A 25,184-nucleotide genomic window follows, 5' to 3' on the forward strand; every position below is an offset into this window, starting at 1 on the left:
TCGGTATCGGCAGATATGACCCTGCAAATAATCGGAGATCGGATATCGGTCAAAACTTCATAATCGTGCACCCCTAAAAAATACCCACGAGGGAGTGGCATTCTGGTGTACGGATTTTATTGTTATTTCATAGTTTTATTTTGAGACCGTTATAGCCTGCCACCAGTGGCTCCTTGATTGATGTTAAACCGCATTGCATCGTTAGTGGAACATGTGAGTGAGCCTTGTTCTTGTCACCACATGTTTTGTAAAGTACTGTCTTGCATTGGAGTGGATTAGAGTCGTACCATGACTCCATATCCAACCCACCTGAAGGAAGGAATAGTTAAACATCTATCCAATCCTATAATAACAATCCAGGCATATGAGTCAGCCACATACAGTGCGTAAACACACACAGACACGCATGTTACAGTAGCACGCAGCGCACATTAGCACATGCAGTAGGCTACAGTACAACCAACACGCACAGTACGCACACAGGCATGCACATGCATAGATAGACGCATACTTTAATTCATGTTGTGCACACACTCGTGAATGCTACAGCATGCAGAGCTTTGCATCTGCTCACCCTCACACACACACACACACACACACACACACACACACACACACACACTGTATCATCATAGGCATCCGTCCGTCAGTGATGACGATGGATTGCACCTGGGTGGTCATGTTTTCTTGCAGCGACGGCTGTGGCTGGACAGCCCTGCTCCGGAGTGGCAGTCCCTAGCGCAGTTGGTGCAGACAAAACGAGAGGGGACTGGCACAGGAGTGGGGGCTGCTTTGCGCAGTTTCCTCTTCTGCCTCTTCGCCTGCAACAAGGAGATGTGTCTCTCCTCGGCACGGCGGGCTCCTGCAGCTTCAGTCCGCCTCCAAACGCCACGGTCCTTTGCAGCTTCCTCCCAGCTGGTGTGGTCAATGCCTGCCTGCTTCATGTCACGTTTGCAAACGTCCCTGAAGCGCAGGCGTGGGCGACCAAGAGGTCTTGAGCCTGTTGACAGCTCTCCATACAGGACGGCCCTGGGGAGCCGCCTGGGGTCCATCCTGTGGACATGGCCAAGCCACCTGAGGCGGCGCTGGCTCAGCATGGTGAACATGCTGGTGGAGTGAGCACGTTCCAGGACTTCTGTGTTGGGAATTTTGTCCTGCCAAAAGATTCCCAGGATGCGACATAGACAACGCAGGTGGAAGCTGTTGAGTCGTTTCTGTATTAGTCTGTGCATGAGATGAGATGAGATGAGAGATGAGATATACTTTATTAATCCCTGAGGGGAAATTGAAGTGTTACAACAGCATAAAGTGCATAGAAACTAAAAAGCAAAAAACTACTGGACAGACAGCAACACAGAACAGACACAAATTACATATCACACAAGACCAGACAACCAAGGACCATATGCCATTTGTATGCATGTGGAGCAGTACCATGGGTATGTTCGTCAGACAATTCCAGCAGACATGTTCATAAAAGAGGATGTTGTATTACTAATTGTATTATCAGCCACACGCCTGCTCACCTCCACCCGCTCCAGAGATCACATCACACCAGTCCTTCATGACCTCCACTGGCTCCCCGTTAAACAAAGAATGGACTTCAAAGTACTTCTCGCCACCTACAAGGCACTGCGCAACCTGGCTCCCCCCTACCGCTCCGCCCTCCATCGACCCGTTATGTCCTTTCACGTTACCTCGGGTCCAGCGACGCCGGCCTCCTTGTGATCCCCAAAAAGATCAAGCTCAAATCCTGGGACGACAGGGCCTTCTCTCTGTGGCCGCCCCTTACCCTCTGGAATGCACTCCCCAAACACATCAGAGATGCTCCCTCCCTCCCTACCTTCAAAACTGCACTGAAAACTCACCTGTTTAGACTTGCCTTCCCAAGCTGACGTGTTTTTAACTTGTTACATGTACTGTTTTATTGGTTTTAATTCTTATTTTACTTGTTTTTCCTAATACTGTTGTCCTTTTCTTATATGTTCCCTCCCCTGCCCCCCAAACAGGTGTACCAGAGTACCATGAAAAACGCTATATAAGATATTATTATTATTATTATTACTAACTCCCCCTGCAATGCTGGCATATGGTACTGTAGATCACAGTGATGGATGGACCTCTGTGCTGCATAGGAAACCCCACCTAGGCAAGGCACGGCCAAGTTTATTTGTATAGCACACAACAAGCTTCAATATGCTTTACATAACATTAAGCAGAACAAAAAATAATAACAGGTCATTAGAATACAAGGTTTTGGGGGAGGTTTTTAATGGGAGGAGTAGGACGTGCTCTATCCTCCCATTGGGGGCACCTCACTAGCAGTTGAGCCAATAGCAAAAATGTGTGGGAAAGACATAAATGGCGTAACGACGTGGGGAATAAAAAGGGGCAAAAATGTAAATTCTGATATTGTCAAAATATCGTTTTAATCCATCAGCCTGAGCCAATATTCATACTTCACATTTAACCCAACACAGCAATCTCTATTCTACATTGTTCTGACCTGGATCATCCATGCAGTATCCTCAGATAGCCTTCATGAGGAGAGAATGAGGAAACGTTAGAGGGGTGGAGAGACAGAAAGAGAGAAAGAGATTTAATATAAGTTATCTACGGTAATATTGTTAATGCATTCAAACAGTTGGATGATTAGTTGGATGATCGGCTGCAGAGACAGAGACACATGTATATGAGATGGAGATGAGAACCATGATGAAGAAGTGAGAGTGAAGTTAGAGATGGGGAGACTGAGACACACCATGAAGTAAAGCAACACTTAGTACCTGTCTAAATACTTCCTTAATGTAAACGAAGTCCACACCCACAACACCAGAGGGAGTGCAACAAACCATGTACAACCCGGATTCGGCACAAACAAGGGACTAAATTATTTTCGCTCCTATGCCACCAAAATGTGGAACGCCCTATACCAACAGCCATTAAGACATGTGAATCCCTTGACTCCTTCAAAACCGCTCTCAAAGGGCACCTACGGATGGCTGCAATTCGAAACTGGCCCCTGTAAAATCTGAATCCCCCCCACCCCCCCTTTTCCCCTCACTGTATTTGTATCTTTTCCCTTTTTGCTTCCTATATGATGAATTCCTGTTCTGTTCTTTAACTATATAGAAGTGTCTATTTGGCTTAATTGGGTCGTCCACTCACAGTTAACAGTCTTTGTATTGAGTTTGTGCTTAAAATGTACTGTAATTCTGCAACTGTTAATAAATATTTCAATCAATCAATAGAGGCCGAGGCCCAGCATTTATCCTACTGCACGCCATCTGAGGATAAGGCTGGCTGTGTGTGTGTGTGTGTGTGTGTGTGTGTGTGTGTGTGTGTGTGTGTGTGTGTGTGTGTGTGTGTGTGTGTGTGTGTGTGTGCGCGCCCATGTGTGTGTTGTACTGTACACACACGTGCACAGATCTCCAGCCCACTGACTGAGAAGTCGCCATCACGGTGACATGCAGCATGTGGCAGTGCTCTCTCTGACTCTTGCGTCTGCAGAATGCCAGTGTGCTTCACACGGCCCATTAGTCCCCAGGTCTGTCTCCTGCCTGTACACTGACTGCTGTCAGCATTTGTGTGTGTGTGTGTGTGTGTATGCGTCCGCACGTGTTTGCGTGTCCGCCTGTGACTGTGTGCACTGACTCACTTGGAAAGCACGGCACTCCCCAAATGTAAGGTTATGAATACTTGAATCATATAGCGTAGTATATTCTGGGGAAAGCATGAGGCAAAGATAGCTGATCTACTGTACCATCTCTCTGACTGTGCTTGTAGATCAGCTATTTTTGGCAAAGATATGTGGAGTAAAGTGGGAACAAGGTATAAAGTGGGCATAGTTTAGACCCCTGGAGAACTTGGACAACAAAGCATATAGATTTTAAACAGATAGACAAAGAAGACATTTCAAGTGATAAGAATTTGAACGTTATCTCTTTACACAGTAATATCATATATGTTAATTCATCCATTTATAACTCAGAGAATATACAAATGTAATTCACAAACTCAGTCACATACGGTATGCTCTTTTTTTGAGGGGCGCTAGCCCCTCCTATGCACAGCTGTTTGTGTGTATGAGCACGGTATGAACGTGATGAAGTGTGATTACATTTTTTACCGTGTAGATGGATGGACATGGATGATGATTGATGCATATGCTGCTGCTGATTCTTTATACCAATGACATACCTATGGGGCTCATGTTGGCAACAAGCTGTCTTTGCAAACAAACCCCATTTTATAAGGGGGTTGGCGGTCGGTCTGTCTGTCTGTCTGTCTGCCATGACATTACAGGCTTGTCACATGAAGTCTGATAACCACATTGGAGTCATGCCATTCCCATGTGGATCCTGAGATCTACATGATTAGATTATTTTCATTGTCTTGGTACTACAGTATATAGCAATGCAATGGGAGGAGAGGGGCATGGGGACATACACTTGAGTAATCCCTCCCATACACACAGTACACAGTCCATTATCATCCCTCCATATATTTAATATCAAGGGATTAATATAGATATATATTTATATCTAAAAAAAGAATTTCCTTTTACTGTATTCCAAGGACAGTCTCAGATTAGCATTAGTGGAATTTATGAAATTATGAAAATCAATGAGCTCTTGTTCAGAACCTGTGAAAATCATGCGTAGATCGTCAATGTATCTGCCGTACTTGATCTTGTCCAAGAAGGGGTTGAGTTGACTATAGATGTATCTTTCCTCCCAGAGTCCCAAGAAGAGTCCTGCATAGGGACCCTGACGAAGGCTCATTGCCCAAACGCGCTGGTCCTCCCTTTTTGTAATGATCTTTGCCATGCCTTAACTTACAATAAAGGCTTTTTTCACCTCACTGGAACAGAGTGCCTTGGATCCTCAAACAAAGGACCACGGCAGCGCTCCCTTCCTCTAATCAACGTTAGTAGCTACAGTAGAACTTTGAAATCAACTCTTTACTTAATCAAGAGCCAATGAAGTGAACAGACTTTAAGAGTAGTGTGTGTGTGTGTGTGTGTGTGTGTGTGTGTGTGTGTGTGTGTGTGTGTGTGTGTGTGTGTGTGTGTGTGTGTGTGTGTGTGTGTGTGTGTGTGTGTGTGTGTGTGTGTGTGTGTGTGTGTGTTCACAGACCAATGATGTGGCGGGAAACACTTGGAACTGGCTGTACTTCTTCCCTCTCATCATCATCGGCTCCTTCTTCATGCTCAACCTGGTTCTGGGTGTTCTGTCTGGGTGAGTCCTCCATCTTTTTATCAGTGTCTCGGACGCTTTTTTTCCACTGGACCCCACTGCAAAAGGACGACTTTCTGTGGTTTTGATTGATTCAGTGAGATTGCTATTTTCACTACCGTCTGGATAGGTCTCCGTTGCAGGCAATTGATGAACAGGAAATGGTCCGTCAGTGAAAAGGTTCCCCTCCGTCCACTTGAATGTTAACTGAAATGTGTGCGCATGTGTGTTTGTATTTTTGTACTGTACACAATCTTTCACCTCTAGCGGGATGGCTGGGCCCACTCACTCTGAAAGCCAGCTGTCTCTTTTCTCTTTCAAGAAACTACTGTGCATTTACTATGGGGCATTACTATAATGAAATGACCCCATGCGGAAATAGTAAATATGGAGAGGACCGGGGCCTCCTTTATCTTAATGAAAAGCCAATCTGGGTCCACTCACAGTGACACTTCAGTCCCGGTCAACATGTGCTCACATGGGGCTTACTGTACTGCTCTAGTGTCCTTCTAATGCTGTGAGCTGAGTATATAATACTACCACTCCTTTAGTTTAAGACGTACTTCTACTGCTGCTCGCATTTCCGATCAGAGGAGAGTGGAGACAGTGTGTTCTAGGAAACCCAAACTCTCACCCACTCCTCAGTGATTGATGCTGCTCATGACATTGTCAATGTGGCCTCTCTTCTCTTCTCTTCTCTTCTCTTCTCTTCTCTTCTCTTCTCTTCTCTTCTCTTCTCTTCTCTTCTCTTCTCTTCTCTTCTCTTCTCTTCTCTTCTCTTCTCTTCTCTTCTCTTCTCTTCTCTTCCGCTGCTCCTGTGCTTGCGGTTGTGTTTAGGGTTAGGGTTAGAGATAGAGTTAGTCATTTCAGAACAATGGGAGGTCGGCACAATGGGAGGAAATAATTGGAATAATGACATGGCACTATCTTCTCTTCTCTTCTCTTCTCTTCTCTTCTCTTCTCTTCTCTTCTCTTCTCTTCTCTTCTCTTCTCTTCTCTTCTCTTCTCTTCTCTTCTCTTCTCTTCTCTTCTCTTCTCTTCTCTTCTCTTCTCTTCTCTTCTCTTCTCTTCTCTTCTCTTCTCTTCTCTTCCTCTCCTCTCCTCTCCTCTCCTCTCCTCTCCTCTCCTCTCCTCTCCTCTCCTCTCCTCTCCTCTCCTCTCCTCTCCTCTCCTCTCCTCTCCTCTCCTCTCCTCTCCTCTCCTCTCCTCTCCTCTCCTCTCCTCTCCTCTCCTCTCCAAATAAAACACCTAATTGGGAAATTGGCCACTCTCATCTCAGCCTCTCGCTTCCCTATTCCTGCTTTGTTTTAATCATGAAGCCCCCCCTCCCCCCTCGTTTCCTTTTTTCCTCTCAGTCTCAATCTCTCCCACAGTGAAGGGAGCGGCCCACGATCACAAATAAAGGACTTCTACCGTAGGCCTCAACTCACCGAAGCTTGAATGAAAGGCAGCGTCTCATATTGTAGATGTGGTCGTTATAGTCAAGAGAGAGACCGCAGGAAGCTTCATTTAACAATCCGTTCAGTCGCCTCTCACATTTGGGAGCGGGACTCGTCCTCATCCATGCTCTTAGCATAACAGCACACATCTTGCGCCCGCTGTTTTAGTCTTTGTCCCGTTTGCCTCATCTTTTTCCAGTTATTTCAGACTTTCTCTCTTCTGATTCTGCTCTGTTCTCGCATGTCTCATGGGACCTACAGTATGTTGTGTTCAGATGGTCTCTAGCATGCATGTTTCTCCAGTGATTCTCCTAAACAGCTTGTGGATTTGGATTTGATGCATTTTTTCTGCCACTGTACTTTTGCACATAACTGAAATGTATCCTCTGCATTTACCCATCCTATCTATTAGGATCAGTGGGTGCTATGCAGCACCCTGGGGAGCACTTAGGGTACACATAAACTGGGCATATGTGTCGTCCACTGAAAATGGTGGATCTACAAGCTCTACAAGGTCCTGTACCCTGAAAATTGCAGATCTGCAAGCTCACAACGTTCATGTATCTCCATTGCGAAAGCTTGAAGATCTGCTATTTATCAGGATGTTTCCTGTTCTTAACTGTGTAACATGCGTGTGTGCATTCCCACAGGGAATTTGCTAAAGAGCGAGAACGCGTGGAGAAGAGACAGGAGTTCCTGAAACTTCGGAGACAGCAGCAGATCGAGCGGGAGCTGACTGGCTACCTGGAGTGGATCTGTAAAGCAGGTCAGCCTCTCGTTCGTGCATGCATGTGGGCGTGTTAGACAGACAGAAATGGGGTTGTTATGCATTAGGATTGGGGGGTATGAGATGAACAAGGAGGCGGGGGAACGGGGGGAGGGGAGCTCCTCGCGTTGTGCTGGCTATACTGCCAGACTCCTTGAGTCCCCGCTCCACTGTCCCCCTAGCCTGGGGTCCACCTATGCTTTCTATGGCATAGGATCGGCCAGGAGAATCTAGACGCAGCTGCGTGACATGAGATTAATTACGTGTGTACGTGTGTGCGTCAATTTAACAAAGGTGCAGGCGATCAGAAATCAGCAGAGAGTGATCGACATTTGCGCTACTGTATGCCGTATTGAAGTGGACCAGGCCCCAGACTTTTTTTTTCTCCCTGGAAATAAAAACGTCTGGGTTTCCGAGGCTACTGTCCCCCCCACACACAAGAAAAAAAGAAAGAAAGAAAGAAAGAGAAAAGAATGACTATGCTGTCTTCCTCTACCTTTCAGAGGAGGTGTTACTGGAGGAGGAGGATGAGAATGCGGAGGAGAATTCTCCTATGGACAGCACGTGGTACAAGAGGAAACAGAACCTGCACGGTGAGCTGCACCACAGTGCTAAAACACACCCACACAGAGAGCAAGAGTCAACCACCGCTCACTGAATAAATGAATGAATGAATGACTGGTTTATTTTGATCATTTACCATGAGACATTACAAGAATCATGGAGGAAAAAAAAAAGAGCACCACAGGATCCATGTTCATCTTGTGAAATGGGATTCTTGTGCCATGCCACTAGTTTTCATACTTGCGCAATGTAATAGTAGACTCACAGCATAAATAAAGAACAAAAAACAATGACATGTATAATTTTTATCTGAAGGCCTTTAGTAAGATATTGATCTAGCCAATCAAACTGCATTCAGGAATGGAACACCCAGCAGCTATAGGTCTCTCTCTCTCTCTCTCTCTCTCTCTCTCTCTCTCTCTCTCTCTGCTAGGAGTTTTATCTCTGTTGCTTGCTTCCTGCTATTTCTTTCTCTCTCTTTCTCTCTCTCTCACGCGCATGCACGCACGCACGCACGCAAGCATGCATGCACGCACACACACACACACACACACACACACACACACACACACACACACACACACACACACACACACACACACACACACACACGCGCACACAGCTGGAGGCCGTGCCTCCACTAGAGTCACATCTGTAGCCACTCCTATCTCTCACCATTGTAGTAGGTCCATAATATCAGCCAATTAAGCCTGGTGTGGAAGCCAGGCGTAATTAGTAGGATTTTAGGGCAAAGACTTGATTGGATTAGCTAAAGGGAATGTGCCACACACACACACACGTACACATACACACACACACACACACACACACACACACACACACACACACACACACACACACACACACACACACACACACATACACAGAGGTGTGATATATGCCATACACACAGTCACACAAATGCCCACAGGCTGGCATGTTTCAAGAAAAAATGTCATGCCTGGTGGCTCAGTCTTGTAGGCCTATCTGCCATTGCAGATGCCCCCCCCCCCCCCCCCCCCACACACACACACACACACACATAATATTGAGCCTTACATGGGCTACTTGTTTGTATGGTGAATAGCAAGGAGACACAAATCTACAAGCTCACACACTTGTAGATCAGCTAGTATCACGTTCGAAAATGTAGAAGATTTAGACATTGAAACAAATAAATAAATAAATAAATATATTCACCCAAAATAAATAAATAAATACAGCACAGCCTATTTTTGTGATTTTGCACAGATGATTAAAATGCCCCATCTTCCTGCCACAGAAATGCCACTCTGTTATTACTGGAGCACAACATTTGGACTTCATCCTGAATGGCAGGTGGGAGCATTGAACAAAATGTCAGTCCGAGCCAAATGACAAGAATACAGAAGACTTTAAAATTTTTGATTTCAGAATTGGTATTCACCGCCATATACCAAAATATATCTAGTCCACAGATGACAGAAAATTGAGCAAACCTTTACATTTTTTTTTTATATTCAAGGAGTAGGTACAGAAAATAAATTTAAAACATTGATAAAGGGCAGAAATTTCTAAGTAAGTCAGTCTGTGAATTATTAGTCGTGGGTTCCAGGCAGCAAAAGCACATTATTCCTCCCTTATTCTGCCCTGGGCTCCTCCTGTAAGCCTGATTTATACTTAGTTGCGTGCCAGTGTCACGCGTGGAAAAAGCAGATCTATAAGCTGACAACATGCCAGATTGCCGTGCATTGTGAGCTTGTATATCTGCTATATTTGCTGTGTGCCACATGGCCACGGGCGCGCAACTAAGTATACTTAAGTGTGAGTGAAGAGGCAAAGCTGTGGATGTCAGCAAAGTGACAAATCTTTTTTGTGACACAGAGGGTCACATGACCATCCCATTCATGTGGAGATGGCAGTTTCTCAGTCCAAGGCCGATTTCAAGCAGGAAGGCGGAAAATCTGCGAATGGAAAAACGTGATTGATGCCCCACTATTCATAGATTCCAATTAGCCCTTCCCCCACCCTGAACCAACCAACCACGCACGCACGCTCGCGCACGCATGCACGCACGCACGCATGCATGCACGCACGCACGCACGCACGCACGCACGCACGCATGCACGCACGCACGCACGCACGCACGCACACACACACACACACACACACACACACACACACACACACACACAGGGGCATATAGGTCTCTTGTATGTATTTTGAATTAAGAATCTTCTTTGGTGATAGACAAAACCTGAACCACAGATCACATAATACACAATACACCTACTGTAACTCTCAAGAGAGTACAGATGGAACCAAATGGAACCGTCCATTTGAGCAACTGCACCTTTGGTCCAGCTCACTGGCCTTGTGGTTTGAGTGTCCACCCTGAGACTGGGAGGTCGGGGTTCGATCCCCAGCCGGGTCGTACCAAAGACTCTAAAAATGGGACCCAGTGCCTCCCTGCTTGACACTCAGCATCAAGGGTTGGATTGGGGGTAAGTCCCTGCGACATACTAGCGTCATGTCCAGGGGGTGTACCTGTACATCAAGCTGCCTCACGCTACAGAAACAGGAGATAGGCTCCTGCCCTATGGGCCTCATGGCTCGGCAAGGCTACTTACTTACTTACCTTTGGTCCATTTGTACAATCTCCAGAGTTAAACAAACAGTTATGATTTCACTGTGTGTACCATAAACCCAACATAATCCAAAGAACAATGCAAGAGTAATGTCGTCTCTGTCGAGTGCAAACTCCAAGGGCTCCATTTCCGTCACCGCTAAACCCCTTATCCCTAAACTTCTTTGCCTTTTTTTACTATTTTGCAAAACATTTTTGAATAGTTAAAATGGCCAGTCTACAAGCTCACAACGTGTCAATGTAGATTGACTAGTTGAACTATTCAAAAATGTTTTTCAAAATAGTAAAAAAAAAAGGCAAAGAAGTTTAGGGATAAGGGGTTTAGCGGTGACGAAAATGGAGCCCCAAATGTCCAGAACTGTTACTTTTCAGTATTCAAATTCAAAAGTAGCAAAAGTAGCAGATCGATGAAATCAAAACGCGTGACTTTAAGCTTCTGGATCTGCGACTTTCGATAATTGTGTGTATTACAGTATGTTCTTTCTTTGTGTACGTATAGTGCTGCAACGAGGCAATGCCATTAAGAAGGGTAAAGGCGACCTGATGGGCGCAGAGGAAGGAGATGATCCATACGTGGACGTCCGGCGGTCGTCCGGCGGTAAGCCTCTCGTCTGGTGCTCACTTTTTCCCCTGGAACATTCGGCGGTGCTCTTCAGCCTTCAGTCGCTGCATGTCCATTCACCCGATTTTGTAACCCATTTTTCACCCCTGTGTCAATCATCCTGTGATGTGATCCTGGGCTCTACACACCCTCCGCCAACCTAGGGAGAGCAACGGACTAAACTCATGCTTCCTTCATGCTTGAGTGTCCAAGTTGCTCCTTTACACCTGACAGGGGGGAGTTTCCCTGGTTGGACGTAGCGCGTGGAAGGAGCACGTTATTCCAACCAGTTCCTTTCCCCTCCATCAGGCGTCCCGGCTGGCCAGGGGGAGGCAGTTTAGAGACCAGGATTACTGCATGTTTTTGTGAGGGTACCTACCCTAGGGGACACGGGGAGAACATGCAAACTCCACACAGAAAGGCCCTTTCGCCAACCCCGCCTTCGGGTATGGGCACTGATGACGCGGAGGAGGAAACACGCCGCCAGCACCCACAGCGCCCCGAGCGGGAATCGAACCCAGGACCTTCTAGCTGTGAGGCGACAGCACTACCAACTGTGCCACCGTGCCCCACTTTCTCATTCATTCATAACTCAACAGCATCTACTTCTTCTATTGCGATTCCTATTGCGCAATGTTTTGCCACCAGCTAGCGAAGCAAACCCTACATTTTTCTGACTTTTTTCTCCCTTGCCCCAGACAAATACCTCATAATAATACAATAAAAACTCATAGTAGCACTAAAGCTAATAAAAACTAAACTAAAGAAAGTCTGCACCATACTCCAACTGAAATTGAAAACGAATTAATTAAAGAATGAATTAAAATAAAAACTAAAGAAACTAAAGAACGATACTGTGAAAACAAGAAATATTTTCAATATCTCAGTATTGAATTTTTTTCAATTCCAGTAATTAAAATACATCCATCATATTGGAGAAGTCGATACCTTTCCCAGACCATTGTGAAGCCTCTGCCTGTAAAGCTGTCGTGGAAACTCACTCTTTCTACTCCTCCTACTCCTACTCCGTCCTCATCTCTCCTCATCCTCTCCCCCTGCTCTTCTCTCCCATGTCTCTCTCTTCTCCTCATCTCTCCTCTATCCTCTCCTCCTCTAACCCTTTCTGTGCTCACTCTCCTCTTTTCTCTTCTCACATCTCCTCTCCTCCCTCTCCTCTCTTCTAAACTCCCATATCTCCACTGTCATATCCTCTCCTCCCTCTCCTCTCTTCTAAACTCCCATATCTCCACTGTCATATCCTCTCCTCCCTCTCCTCTCTTCTAAACTCCCATATCTCCACTGTCATATCCTCTCACCTCTCCTCTCTTCTAAACTCCCATATCTCCACTGTCATATCCTCTCCTCCCTCTCCTCTCTTCTAAACTCTCATATATCCACTGTCATATCGTCTCTCCTCTCCTCTCTTCTAAACTCTCATATCTCCACTGTCATATCCTCTCCTCCCTCTCCTCTCTTCTAAACTCCCATATCTCCACTGTCATATCCTCTCCTCCCTCTCCTCTCTTCTAAACTCCCATATCTCCACTGTCATATCCTCTCCTCCCTCTCCTCTCTTCTAAACTCTCATATATCCACTGTCATATCCTCTCACCTCTCCTCTCTTCTAAACTCCCATATCTCCACTGTCATATCCTCTCACCTCTCCTCTCTTCTAAACTCCCATATCTCCACTGTCATATCCTCTCCTCCCTCTCCTCTCTTCTAAACTCCCATATCTCCACTGTCATATCCTCTCCTCCCTCTCCTCTCTTCTAAACTCCCATATCTCCACTGTCATATCCTCTCCTCCCTCTCCTCTCTTCTAAACTCCCATATCTCCACTGTCATATCCTCTCTCTCCTCCCTCTCCCCTCCCTCCTCTTTCCTTCCTTCTCTCTCCTCTCCTCTCATTTCACCCCCCATGCAGCTCCCCCCAGCTCTCCGTTTGGTCGGGCCAGCGTAAAGAGCAGTGGCAAGATGGACAGTTCATCCTACTTCCGCCGCAAGGAGAAGAGGATGCGCTTCTGCATTCGCCGCATGGTCAAAGCCCCGAGCTTTTACTGGATCGTACTGTGTCTGGTCGGACTCAACACTCTGTGCGTGGCCATCGTGCACTATGACCAGCCGGAGTGGCTCACCAGGGCTCTCTGTAAGTCTCACCGATGTACAGTACACACGTGCACTCGTGCATTGCACATCGACGTAAAGTACATAGGCCTACTGTACATACACAGTTAAATATACAAGCTTGTCGATCTGCTATTTTCGGCGATAGGTTTCATATGCACTGTAACTCCATCTGGGTGCAACCTGTTCCTCTTCCCCTTAGATGCGGCAGAGTTTGTGTTCCTGGGGTTGTTTCTGACAGAGATGGGCTTGAAGATGTACGGCCTGGGAGTCAGGAACTACTTCCATTCTTCCTTCAACTGCTTCGACTTTGGGGTAAGTAACCATAAAACATTTGTATTGAAAACGTTTATTGATATACTGTTCAATTAACACTCAATGAACACATATAAATACTGTTTTATTGGTTCTGTTCAATTGCCCAGTGACTACAAATCTACTACATCTGGTACAAAGCAGTTCTTCTCTTTGCTGGAAATTAATTTATTTGTTACATGGTCCCTGATACAAATAAGAAAAGAAAGAAAAGAAAAGAAAATACTAAGCCCCCTGGTTTTTCCTTCTACATTTTGCCTCCAGAATAGGGATAAGGGACGCTAGGGTTGTATTCATTGTATTTGGGGGGCGTTTCATTCACGCTGATAATTTGCTCGTAGTTAAAACACAGAAGGCAATATTGGTGTTGCCTCTGCCTTTACCTCTGCAGGTGATCGTGGGAAGCATCATGGAGGTCATCTGGGACATGATCAAACCCGGAGCGTCGTTCGGCATCAGCGTGCTGAGAGCCCTGAGACTGCTGAGGATATTCAAAGTCACCAAGTGAGTTGTCCACGAACAGAAGCACCTTCACATGCACGTGCTGTACACTACTATATACCTCCGTAAACACATGAACAAGAATGGAGGCAAAGAGAGAAAGAGACAGAAGGGGGGGGGGGGGGGGGTGGCGTTGGAGAGAGAATGGGAGGAATAGAGAAGGATAAATAGAGGAACAAACAGGGAAGAGAGGGAGAGGCTGAGATGCAGATTGAAATAGAATAGGTTGTCTCTGTCCTCGTGTGTCAAATGTAAATGGCTATGATGTTTATTATTTACTAGTCATTTTCATTGGTTGAATATTTATATAAAACCCACAGACACATTTAAACTCTTTCAGACTACTTTGGGTGAGTGAGTGAGTGTAAATATTTCCAATAATATGAATTAATACAATTCTATAAATATAGCAGATCTACAAGCTCACGACACATTGTGAGCTACGCACGCACGCACGCACGCACGCACGCACGCACGCACGCACGCACGCACGCACGCACGCACGCACGCACGCACGCACACACACACACACACACACACACACACACACACACACACACACACACCTACTGTACCAGTAAGAGAAGTGACCTCGCCCTAAGACAACAGGTCTGGGAATGCCCAAATATCGACCTTTTTTAAATTGACGTTTTCAGGCTGGTTAGGGCGTAACATGACGACCCCCCCCCCCCCCCAATGACACGGCTGCGCTAATGGGCGGGCCCGTCTAGAGTTTGGATGGATCAGTCAAAAGGAAGACATCGAAGAGCAGGACGGGGGGGGACGGATCAACATATGGAATGTCAGAACACGTCAACTCCATATAAGGAGATCTAGGGGTTTGATGATGTCAGAACAACATGGTGTCCGTGAGGTCAGATGTAGAGTTACTTGCCGGCTCCATATATGCAGATCTAGGTGATGATCCAGTCTTGTATGGCTATCCAGGGTTTGATGAAGTCAGTGTCGTGATCTTAATTATATGGAGACGGCCATATATGGAGCGTGTCACGAGGCGTGACTGATGGACGGACTGACTGAAATGAAGTGTGACTGACATGAAATGCAGGTTTTCATAGTAAACTGCGACCTACGGTCACAATAACACATACTGTATAACCGCCATGGTAAAACCATGTCTACAGTTACAATGTTTCATGTTTTGACTTAAACTCAAGACTTGGTCTTTATTCAGAGGACACACTTCAGCATGACCCAGGGATGCAGCAAACCTCAATACCTCATCCAAAGCTAATGCTGGAATTTCAAAACCATAAGATCCTTTTGTGGAAATGAACATGGCTGCTTCTGCTAATCATTGGAACTATTTAGGCTTGTTGAGCGTACGCGCTTTTGATGTTCCATCAGCGATAACAATAACCGTTGTCACGCTGACTTGACAATCCTATTAAAGTTTGATAGGCATCCCATTATTTCACTCCATGAGCCACTAATCCTCTGATTCAGTACAGCTGGCAGCTGCAGGCCTTGACACATTGATTTGTTTTACTGTAAAATCCAGAGGGTTCATCCAACTCTGAGACGGTACAATTGTAGCCTATAAATTAAAAGTGAGGATTATGCAATATTACACGAGAGGGTGTTATTAATGCACTTCTGCGATATACCTTTCGGAATTAATGACGATAAAGAACACCCTTGAGTGTAATATTGCAATTATACAACAGTTACCCTTAAAACGAAGAGACGGAATGACAGATATAGTCACTATACGACCACAAATGTCCCAATAAACTAGCTAGCCTAGCCACCGAGTCTGCTGCGCTCTGAGAGAAAAGCACGACTGAATTGTTTGTTTTGATTAGCCGTTCAATTATCGTGGTTTAAGCACGACTAGAAAGCTGTTTCAACACTTCTGCCTTTCGGAACTCGCCTTGCGGCACCACAGGCGTGCATTAATGACTATAAAGAACACCCTCTCGTGTAATATTGCTTATTTCTATGACACCTCAACTGGTGTGTAAACTAATTGATATGATTTTGAAATGGGTAATTCTGCATAATGAATACAGTACTTTAACATGTGGTAGTGTATTGTGTACTACTGTACTGCATGTACTGTATTTTGTTGCCAATAGGGCCTACTTAAATTTGAATACGTAAAGTAAAAGTCTGAATGCAATGACTTTTACAAAGTAATTGTTACATTGTGGTATTGGTACTTTTAAACACACACAAAAATGTGAGAACTTCTTCTTACACCGCTGACAAAGCCTGTCTCTCTCTGTGTGTGTGTGTGTGTGTGTGTGTGTGTGTGTGTGTGTGTGTCTGTGTGCGTGTGCGTGCGTGCACGTGCGTGCGTGCGTGTGTGCGACCCCCGTGTGTTCCTCAGATATTGGAACTCCTTGAGGAACCTGGTGGTCTCTCTGCTCAACTCCATGAAGTCCATCATCAGCTTGCTCTTCCTCCTCTTCCTCTTCATCGTGGTGTTTGCCCTGCTCGGCATGCAGCTCTTCGGAGGAGCGTGAGTATTCCATTAGAACGGTGTTAACCACAAAATGTTGCTATGGGTCACGGACCCATTTTTATGGGTCGCAAGTATATGTAAATACCCCTTTTCCCCCCCATGTCTGAAATGTTATAATTTCAAACATTTCACCTGTAATGATGACATACAGTACCAAGATTATGGATTAGTTATTATTCCATTATTGTATTCAATTATTGATCCTTTTCTATAATAATAATAGCAGCGGATATTGTGTGGCCCAGGCAGTAGCAGCAGCAGAAACAGATGTGTTTCAGCAGGTAGCTGGCAGGGCAGCCAGGCCTATGATGTTGTCGCTGTCACATGGAAACCATGTATGTCCAAAGCCGTTCCTATTATTATTATCATTATTATTATTATGAATTTTAAAAATGTGAAAATTTTCACAGCTTTTGTGCGATACTCTTGTATGTTGAAGTAGGGCATTCATTTACAAAAAACAAATCATAAAAGGTTGAAAATATGGAGATTGGTGGGTTGTGCCTGACAGCAGCGATATGTGTCTCAGCGTGGCGTGGGCCGTGCCATGTTGTGACTGTGCCACCTGGTGTGTCTGGGCTGGCTGATGGACTAATCAAAGGCCTGGCGTCCAGGCCCTGTCTGATATAGTCAGCCAGTGTCCAGCAGGGTTCCATCTGGAACATAAACGACTTCAACTTAGGACAAGTGATATTTCTCTCAAAATGTATTTTAAGATAAATGTATTTTAAGTAATTTATTCTAACGCCACCGCCAGTGTTTTTCTATTGTTTTTATATTATTTTGTCGACCCACGGGACCCGCGATGTGTCCAGGATGTAAACAAAAGTTGTCTGGAGGGGCGGACGATGGTCTTTTTTTTTGTTGTGCGGTTTGTGCCTAACCGCTCCATTAAGACGCAATGTGTGTATGTCTGTCTCTGTGTCTGTATGTCTGAGCACGGACAGCTGCAACACGGGGACCCTCCGGGGACCCCCACATGGTAACTCTAACATTTCTCGACTGTTTCGGACGCGGGCCTGCTGTCAATGGTGACATAATTACGATATGTTTCAATATTGGTTGGGTAAGTTGTTGGTTAAGATGTAAGTTGAAAGTACTAGTACTTTTTTATGAGCGTATGGTTGGTAGGTATATACTGATGTTGATGGTGACGTAATTGTCTCCACCAGGCCGAAGGCATGGGGAGAGAGTATGTTTTGCACTCCGTCCGTGTGTGTGTGTGTGTGTGTGTGTGTGTGTGTGTGTGTGTGTGTGTGTGTGTGTGTGTGCGTGCGTGCGTGCGTGCGTGCGTGCGTGCGTCCGTCCGTCCGTCCGTCCGTCCCTCCGTCCGTTAGCAGCTAACCTCCGGCACCGTTGGCCCGATCCATGCCAAACTTTTCACACACACTCACTGGATGCCAATGATGAACCTCTGCCCCAAATATTCCTCAACGGCCTGTTATAGCGCCACCATGAGGCCGATTTTAGGCAAAACACATTTCTGTAGATTACTCGTACAAATTGTATCCATGCATCACACAATTCGGTATACACCATCTCCATAGTCATGTGATCAACACGGATCTGCACCATTTCCCATCTTCCATCCTGATTGGCTAAGATTGGCTTCCAAAGCGCTATAACAGGGCAATTCCTGTTTTTACCTACAGGTATAACTGCATCGATCTGTATTCAACTTATGTATGCGCACTCCCTAGAGGCCATGGAAAAACATTGTCCCTGCATCCCTCCACATCTGCCAGTTATAGCGCCACACTGAAGAAAATTGTTGGAAAAAACAAACAAACCAAAAAACATGTTTATATTACTCTCAAACATTTTGCCAAACATCACACACACACACACACTCCTATCCTCCTGGTGGAGACCTGTGCCCAGAAGGGCACTTTTTCTAGTTAAGATATGTTTCAATGTCGGGTTATAACTGGCTGTCGATGGTGACGTAATTAGGATATGTTTCAGTGTCGGGTGAATTAAAGGTAATGTTATGTAATCCGAAACCTATCTTAATCACGTCACCATCAATACCTACCAAGCATACACGTGCATTCGTACCAGCACGACCACAATACTTGCGCGCTCTGCTTGCGCAAGTAACTATATAACTATAACTACAACTATAACAGTAAATGTATAGTTTCACCGCTCATTTAATTTTCACACAGGTGTGATTCACCCGGAAAATACATTTTGTAAACTTCATCGGTTCTTTAGTTATGGGCCGTTGTGTACGACCACAGATATGAAAATGTTTTATGCCAGAGACCCCACCCGAAGGCAAAACGTGTTAAAAAGGTAAAAAAAAATATATATATATATATATTGCAGCTCAAACAAGCTTGCAGTGCGGCATATATATATATATATATATATATATACACTGTATTCTTTTTTTAAAGGTATCAAATGGGGTTCAGTGGCCTAATAATCCAAAATGGGGGTGCTTGACATTCAAAAGGTTGTGAATCACTGAACGAAACTATGCTGGAACGACCCCAATCTACGTCGTACAATCCTCAGTGCTCATTTAACTCTGAGATCACGCGGGTCCGCGGTGCGGTTCATTTGTACACAACACCCTCTGTGTTACACAAACCCTTTTTTGGACTGGTTGGTTATTTTTGGACTGGTTGGTTGGTGGTCCCCGGGCCAGACTCTGAGAACCTATAGGGAGTGAGTCCACCTTTCCTATTGGACGGCGTCGGCAGGGGGGCTGTTGCTATGGCTCCAGCCTCATTTAATATCTTCAGCGTCACAACGTTGACTGACAGGTGTGAAAAGACACTGACGTCCAACACGTGCACACATGCACGCACGGCGCGCACACGCACACACACAAACATCCAACATGCAGAGCAATATCCTGAGAGTAAAACATGAGCGCTGGCAGCTTTTTTTTTTACTTTCTCACGGTTAAATGGTCACTCAGGATTCCACTGTGTGATCCTCCAAAGCCAAGCACATCAGGCTAGACACACAAGAATTTCCATTTTCAAATCATTCTTGTCATTCTTTGTTCCAAATGCAGTTTAGTTTTCGAGGTGTGCCTAACCACTCCAATGACTGATGCACAAGCATGTGTGTGTGTGTGTGTGTGTGTGTGTGTGTGTGTGTGTGTGTGTGTGTGTGTGTGTGTGTGTGTGTGTGTGTGTGTGTGTGTGTGTGTGTGTGTGTGTGTGCGTGCGTGCGTCGTACGACCCATTGACCGCTCACTTCACATGGGTGTGATTTTCTTTTTTACAAGGCTCCATCCGCACCCTCTACACACCAAATGCCTTCGCCGAAAATAGCCAATCTACAAACTCACAACGAATAGGGATGCGAAGTGTTTATGTGGATTATTTTCACAAATCTTCTCTGATTCAGAATCAAATCAATCAAACTTTATTGTCACATCCCAGGTTTACAGGTGTAAAACAGTGGGAGGAATTTGTTCATGTGCATGAGTTCCATCGTTGTGTTATTTCCATAACATGAGAAAGAGGAGCAAGTGGAAGAGAGAAAGATTTTTGACATATAAGACTAAAGACTTGTCTTGAATAGATAGACAGTAGCTATAGTAGATACTATTATTTGATTACTCTGTTGGCTTCATCATAATGTCAGTCGATCCACAAGATATTTAAGTTAATATACATGTGGCACATTTTTCCACTCGCTTCCTGAAAATAGCTTTTTTGTTAAAAGACTAAATAGTGGACACTATGAAGATTAGTATGTTTTTCCTCCCCCAACCCCCCCCCCCCCCCCTCCCTGCTGTCCAAGTGTATTAACACATGGCTGGATAGACATGTGCCCAGAATAATCTCCCGGTAGGATCGAGTGAAAATTGAACGTTGTGCAGTGTGAGACGTGAGGCGGTGGTGGTGGTGGTGGTGGTGGTGGGTGGGAGGCTCTGTCTCTTCTGTGGAGATGTGGCTGTCTGCAGGGCATGGACGAATATATTGTTTCTGTCGGGCGGGTGGAAGCCTCATATGGCCAAAAAAACGGATTGCTTTTCAGGATTCAAATTCCCTAAATGGCAAAACTATCAGATCTACAAGCTCAAAACAAACGCATCGTTTCGGGATGTGCTATACTGATGCTTCTTGTGTGACGCTGTAGTATATGATCAAGTTAAGTAGGGCATTCGTTTACGGAGGGAAAAAAACCCCACAGAAAGTTAGAATAAGGAGATAAGAGGTTTCTGCCCGACAACAAGGACATCAACAATCATATACTGGAAGGAAATGTGTACTGTAGATATACATTGGGATAATATTGTTATAATACAGACGCACGTCGCACGTATGCATAGACATCGCACGTGCGTGCGTGTGTGCGTGCGTGCGTGCGTGCGTGCGCGCGCACACACACACACACACACACACACACACACACACACACACACACACACTGACACACACACACACACACACACACACAAACACACAACAGACACACAAATCTCCTGGCAGACAAAACTAGGGAAATTATGTGGATCTTGGGGTCCAGATGGAAATGGCGTGACTCCAACTCCACTGAGTGAGGACTCATTGTCCCTGTTGAGCAGAAACATCTTTTCGGACGAGTTCGGACATAGGGGGTTTCCACCCGGCAGTGACGACATGCCTGTGTGTGTCGTGGGGATTGGTTTAATGAAGTCCCAGCAGTCGCAGTGTGGAAGCTAAATGCTGGAGCTTCCAGTCCCCATTATCACAGCAAACACAGGTCTGCACAGCGGTAGCACAGAACACCACATGAAGTGATGTGTACTAATCCTCCAATAAGAAGCATGCTGGAGGGGGGGGGGGAGAGAGAGAGAGAGAGAAAGAGAGAGATCAAAATCAACACTGTTTATAGTCCCTACACTGTTTACAGCAAATTACGTCGGTACATATAAATAGGCCTACTGTATAAACAAAGCAACTAACTTTAATTCAATTACATTTGAATAAATTGCTGCTACTTGTTGCAAATGTATTTTATACTAAGTGAATGCAAAACAATTGAAATACTGCTGTCAACTTTCAAGAGTATTTAAGCTAACGTCTCCTATATGGATGTATACGGTAACTATCTCTGCCAGAAAATGCAAAATGCTAATCTTTTTATAGTTTCACAAGATGGTATTTCTCAAAGTGTTAATGTAACACAGCTTTGTTTACACCTTAATTTTATTCCTAGTATTTATATTCAATATTTATTCGTACATACACATTGTTTTACTTTGACTGTCTCCATTTTTGCTTTGGCAATGCAAACGTATGTTTTCTCATGCAAATAAAGCTCAATTGAATTGAATTGAACTCGCTTCAATTCAATTCAATTCAATTCAAAAGAGGGGGGGGGGACTCTGTTGCTGTCAGGCAGAAACCTGCTATCTCCATATTTTAGCTTTTTTTCCCTGTAAATCAACAGAGAAACGCCCTACTTGATCATACTACAGCGTCACACGGAAGCATCAGAAGTAGCCGATACACCAACTGGAAACGTGAAACGAAGCGATGCATTTTGAGCTTTTTCTATTACATTTTTTGGTATATTATTCCTGAAAAGTAACGGTTTGGGAATTTGGACATTTGATGTTTCCACCCGACAGAGACGATTATTACTGGGATCAAAGTGTTTGCTACTGTTTGTGTCTTGGGGAGGGAGGGGGGAGGTGGAGAGAGAGAGAGAGAGATTGCATCAATATTTTCTCACCGCAAATGTTTTCAGAAACTTATTTTAGTGTACCGTTGTGTTGACTTATACGTAGCAGGAATCACGCAGGTAAATTAAATCATGATCCTTAAACTCATTCGCTGCCATTACTGCCATCTAGTGGCTGGATTCGTACATTACGCCATAATGTAATTGACCGGAGGAGGATCTTATTTTGAAAGCCGTCGAAAACGGAAGACCGGAAGTATAAAATCGGCTGTGTAACGTGTCCCGCAAAATCACGCATGTTATTTAATTCACCCAAAACATACATTTTGTAACAGCGATCATAAACGTTTCAGTTATGAGCCTCAAATCAAAAACACATAAATGGATTCTAAAAGAATCCGTTCCCATAGACGATCATCTTCTCTCGCACGGAAACCGAGATCGTAGAGTTCACTTGTAAATACTGGAGACCCAAGACCCTTTGGCCTTTGCAGTCATTTCTTACATAATATTGTGCACGCAGCATTTGTTTATACAATGCACTGTTCCCTGTAATCTGTGAGTGGGTGTCATTATGTTCACTATTATCTTCTTTCCCAGGCATGGAAACATGTGCTGTTGCTTGGAGACAAATCAGCGACAACCCTCAGTATTGTTAAGTGAAGTAGTGCTTTCCAGTGAAATCCTCAGAATTAGTTACACTTCAAATTAACAACCTGTCAACCCCCCCCCCCCCCCCCCCACCCCCCCCCCCTTGTACATGCAAGCGTTCTAACCTGAGACAAAACATGTGTAAAGTATGTCAGTGTGGTACCGAATCTTTCCTGGATCAGGGCCCACTTGATAATCTGGAAAGTTTTAGCGGCCAACCCATCTCACCACTTAACTCTTTTCACGCCATCATTGACTCTGGCGCTTTGGTCGCCAGTGCCAACAGAATGCACGAAAAAGGCCCCAAAGAAGACCGCGTGAACTGCCATTTTCGAGCCACAGTGGGTCCCCTTCGCTATGGTCAGAAGAGTTAACATGCTAATCGCCATTCGGCTGCCGTGTTTTGGGGTTTTCACATCCCACCCTTAGGTTGGGAATCGCTGCGGCATGTTTAACTTTTGTATTCCTTCCTCATCTTATCCTGACATGAACTTCGTTCTCCCCGCTGCGCTGTACCTGGTCCACGTAGGTTCAACTTTGAAGACAAGACGCCGACAACAAACTTCGATACCTTCCCAGCTGCCATCCTCACCGTGTTCCAGGTCTGTTCTTCTGTTCCTACTTTGAACTTTTACTGCCCCCCCCCCCCCCCCCTCTCTCTCTCTCTCTCTCTCTCTATCTCTCTCTCTCTCTCTCCTCTCTCTCTCTCTCTCTATCTCTCTCTCTCTCTCTCTATCTCTCTCTCTCTCTCTCTCTCTATCTCTCTCTCTCTCTCTCTCTCTCTCTCTCTCTCTCTCTCTCTCTCTCTCTCTCTCTGTTTCACTTAATGTCTCTCCCTCATGAGGCCTCATGATGGAAAACAAGAGAACAGAATAGAATAGAAAGAATGGTCGTTCTGTCGTTTTTAATTAGTAGGAATCGTACCGGCTGCCATAATGAAGCCTTCAGCGAGAGTATTGTTATAACCCTTCGCTCCGAAAAGTAATTACATTTCACACACTTAGCAAAGTACATTTCACAATAGCAAAGTGACAGTGGTGAAATAAAAACTGAATGATTGACGCTTCAGTGTAAACCCCGACCGATGTTTATCTGTCTGGCCGATTTATCTGCCATTATTTAACTTTTTTGAGTAAAGTAGACCAATGATTAACAAAACATCGGTAATCTGTGCTCTACGACTCTCGACGAAATCGGGATGGCATCGGACCCAAAAATCTGCCATCGGTCAGGCTCTGCTTCAGCGTGAGTTCTGAAAAACCTCTCTGGGCTTCTGTTGAAAATTACTTTGTCAGTGCTAGTGTGAACCCAGTATATATACTGTAGGTCCTCCTAGAAAATAGCCAATGTATACAGTACAAGCTTGTAGATCTGCTATTACATTTGAAAAGTACTTTTCTACTTTTACTCAAGTACATATTGAATTCCGGACTTTTACTTAAAGTAACGGAGTATTTTTTACATTGCTGTATTGATGCTTTTACTTAAGTAAAGCGTTTGAGTACTCTATCCACCACTGGGCATTTTTTGGGTGAACTTCTCCTTCAATGTCTGCTCGGCCTCAGATTCTGACTGGCGAGGACTGGAATGCAGTAATGTACCATGGGATCGAATCCCAGGGAGGCGTGCGTCGTGGAATGTTTTCTTCAGTGTACTTCATTGTTCTCACACTCTTTGGAAACTGTATCCTTTTTTGGTATTGCACAGTATGGCGTGTGTTGTATTGTATGTGTGTTTGTCTTTGGGTCTTTTGGGGCTTATCTCGCAAAGCGCAGGACCGATCAGTGCCACATTTCTTATACACACCACTCACATAATAGTATGTTTAATTTATTTAAATATAATGATGGAAGGGAATGGCAGTTGGATAGCGCTTAAACCTTGTCAAAGTATGGAGTCATATCATACATAAGTCATATGTCCACATACCTACTGTCTTACACGTTAAAACCAAATTGGGAAAGCATGTGTGTCATTTTAGAGTTGGCTAGAATGCATTTGTAGAAACGGCCGCAGAATACACAGAATCGGGGCGCAGATCTCCGCCATTTTCCTGAGCCCCAGATCCACACAGACACCCTCCTGAATGTCTTCTTGGCCATCGCTGTGGATAACCTCGCCAACGCACAAGAGCTAACCAAGGTACGCTGGCGTGACCGCATGGCGCGCTCTTTATCATCAGGACACACCGGTGTGTCAAGACAATACCTGTTGACTGTATTATATGAACCC

General features: G+C 44.9%; 1 protein-coding gene across 5 annotated transcripts in view; it reads left to right on the forward strand.

Annotated features, from left to right (window-relative positions):
• cacna1bb (calcium channel, voltage-dependent, N type, alpha 1B subunit, b) overlaps positions 1-25,184 on the forward strand; it is a 162,693-nt gene that overhangs the window by 72,501 nt on the left and 65,008 nt on the right. For all 5 annotated transcript variants that reach the window (XM_083793860.1, XM_083793861.1, XM_083793862.1 and 2 more), the window contains 11 exons: positions 5,137-5,240; positions 7,327-7,442; positions 7,946-8,035; positions 11,132-11,230; positions 13,161-13,382; positions 13,563-13,675; positions 14,067-14,179; positions 16,530-16,661; positions 23,482-23,554; positions 24,518-24,635; positions 25,027-25,094. In XM_083793860.1, coding sequence (XP_083649986.1) covers positions 5,137-5,240; positions 7,327-7,442; positions 7,946-8,035; positions 11,132-11,230; positions 13,161-13,382; positions 13,563-13,675; positions 14,067-14,179; positions 16,530-16,661; positions 23,482-23,554; positions 24,518-24,635; positions 25,027-25,094 — 1,248 coding nt within the window. The remainder of the gene's footprint in view (positions 1-5,136; positions 5,241-7,326; positions 7,443-7,945; positions 8,036-11,131; positions 11,231-13,160; positions 13,383-13,562; positions 13,676-14,066; positions 14,180-16,529; positions 16,662-23,481; positions 23,555-24,517; positions 24,636-25,026; positions 25,095-25,184) is intronic.

This window comes from Protomyctophum parallelum (assembly GCF_964188405.1).
Source record: "Protomyctophum parallelum genome assembly, chromosome: 21".
Taxonomy (NCBI): Eukaryota; Metazoa; Chordata; class Actinopteri; order Myctophiformes; family Myctophidae; genus Protomyctophum; species Protomyctophum parallelum.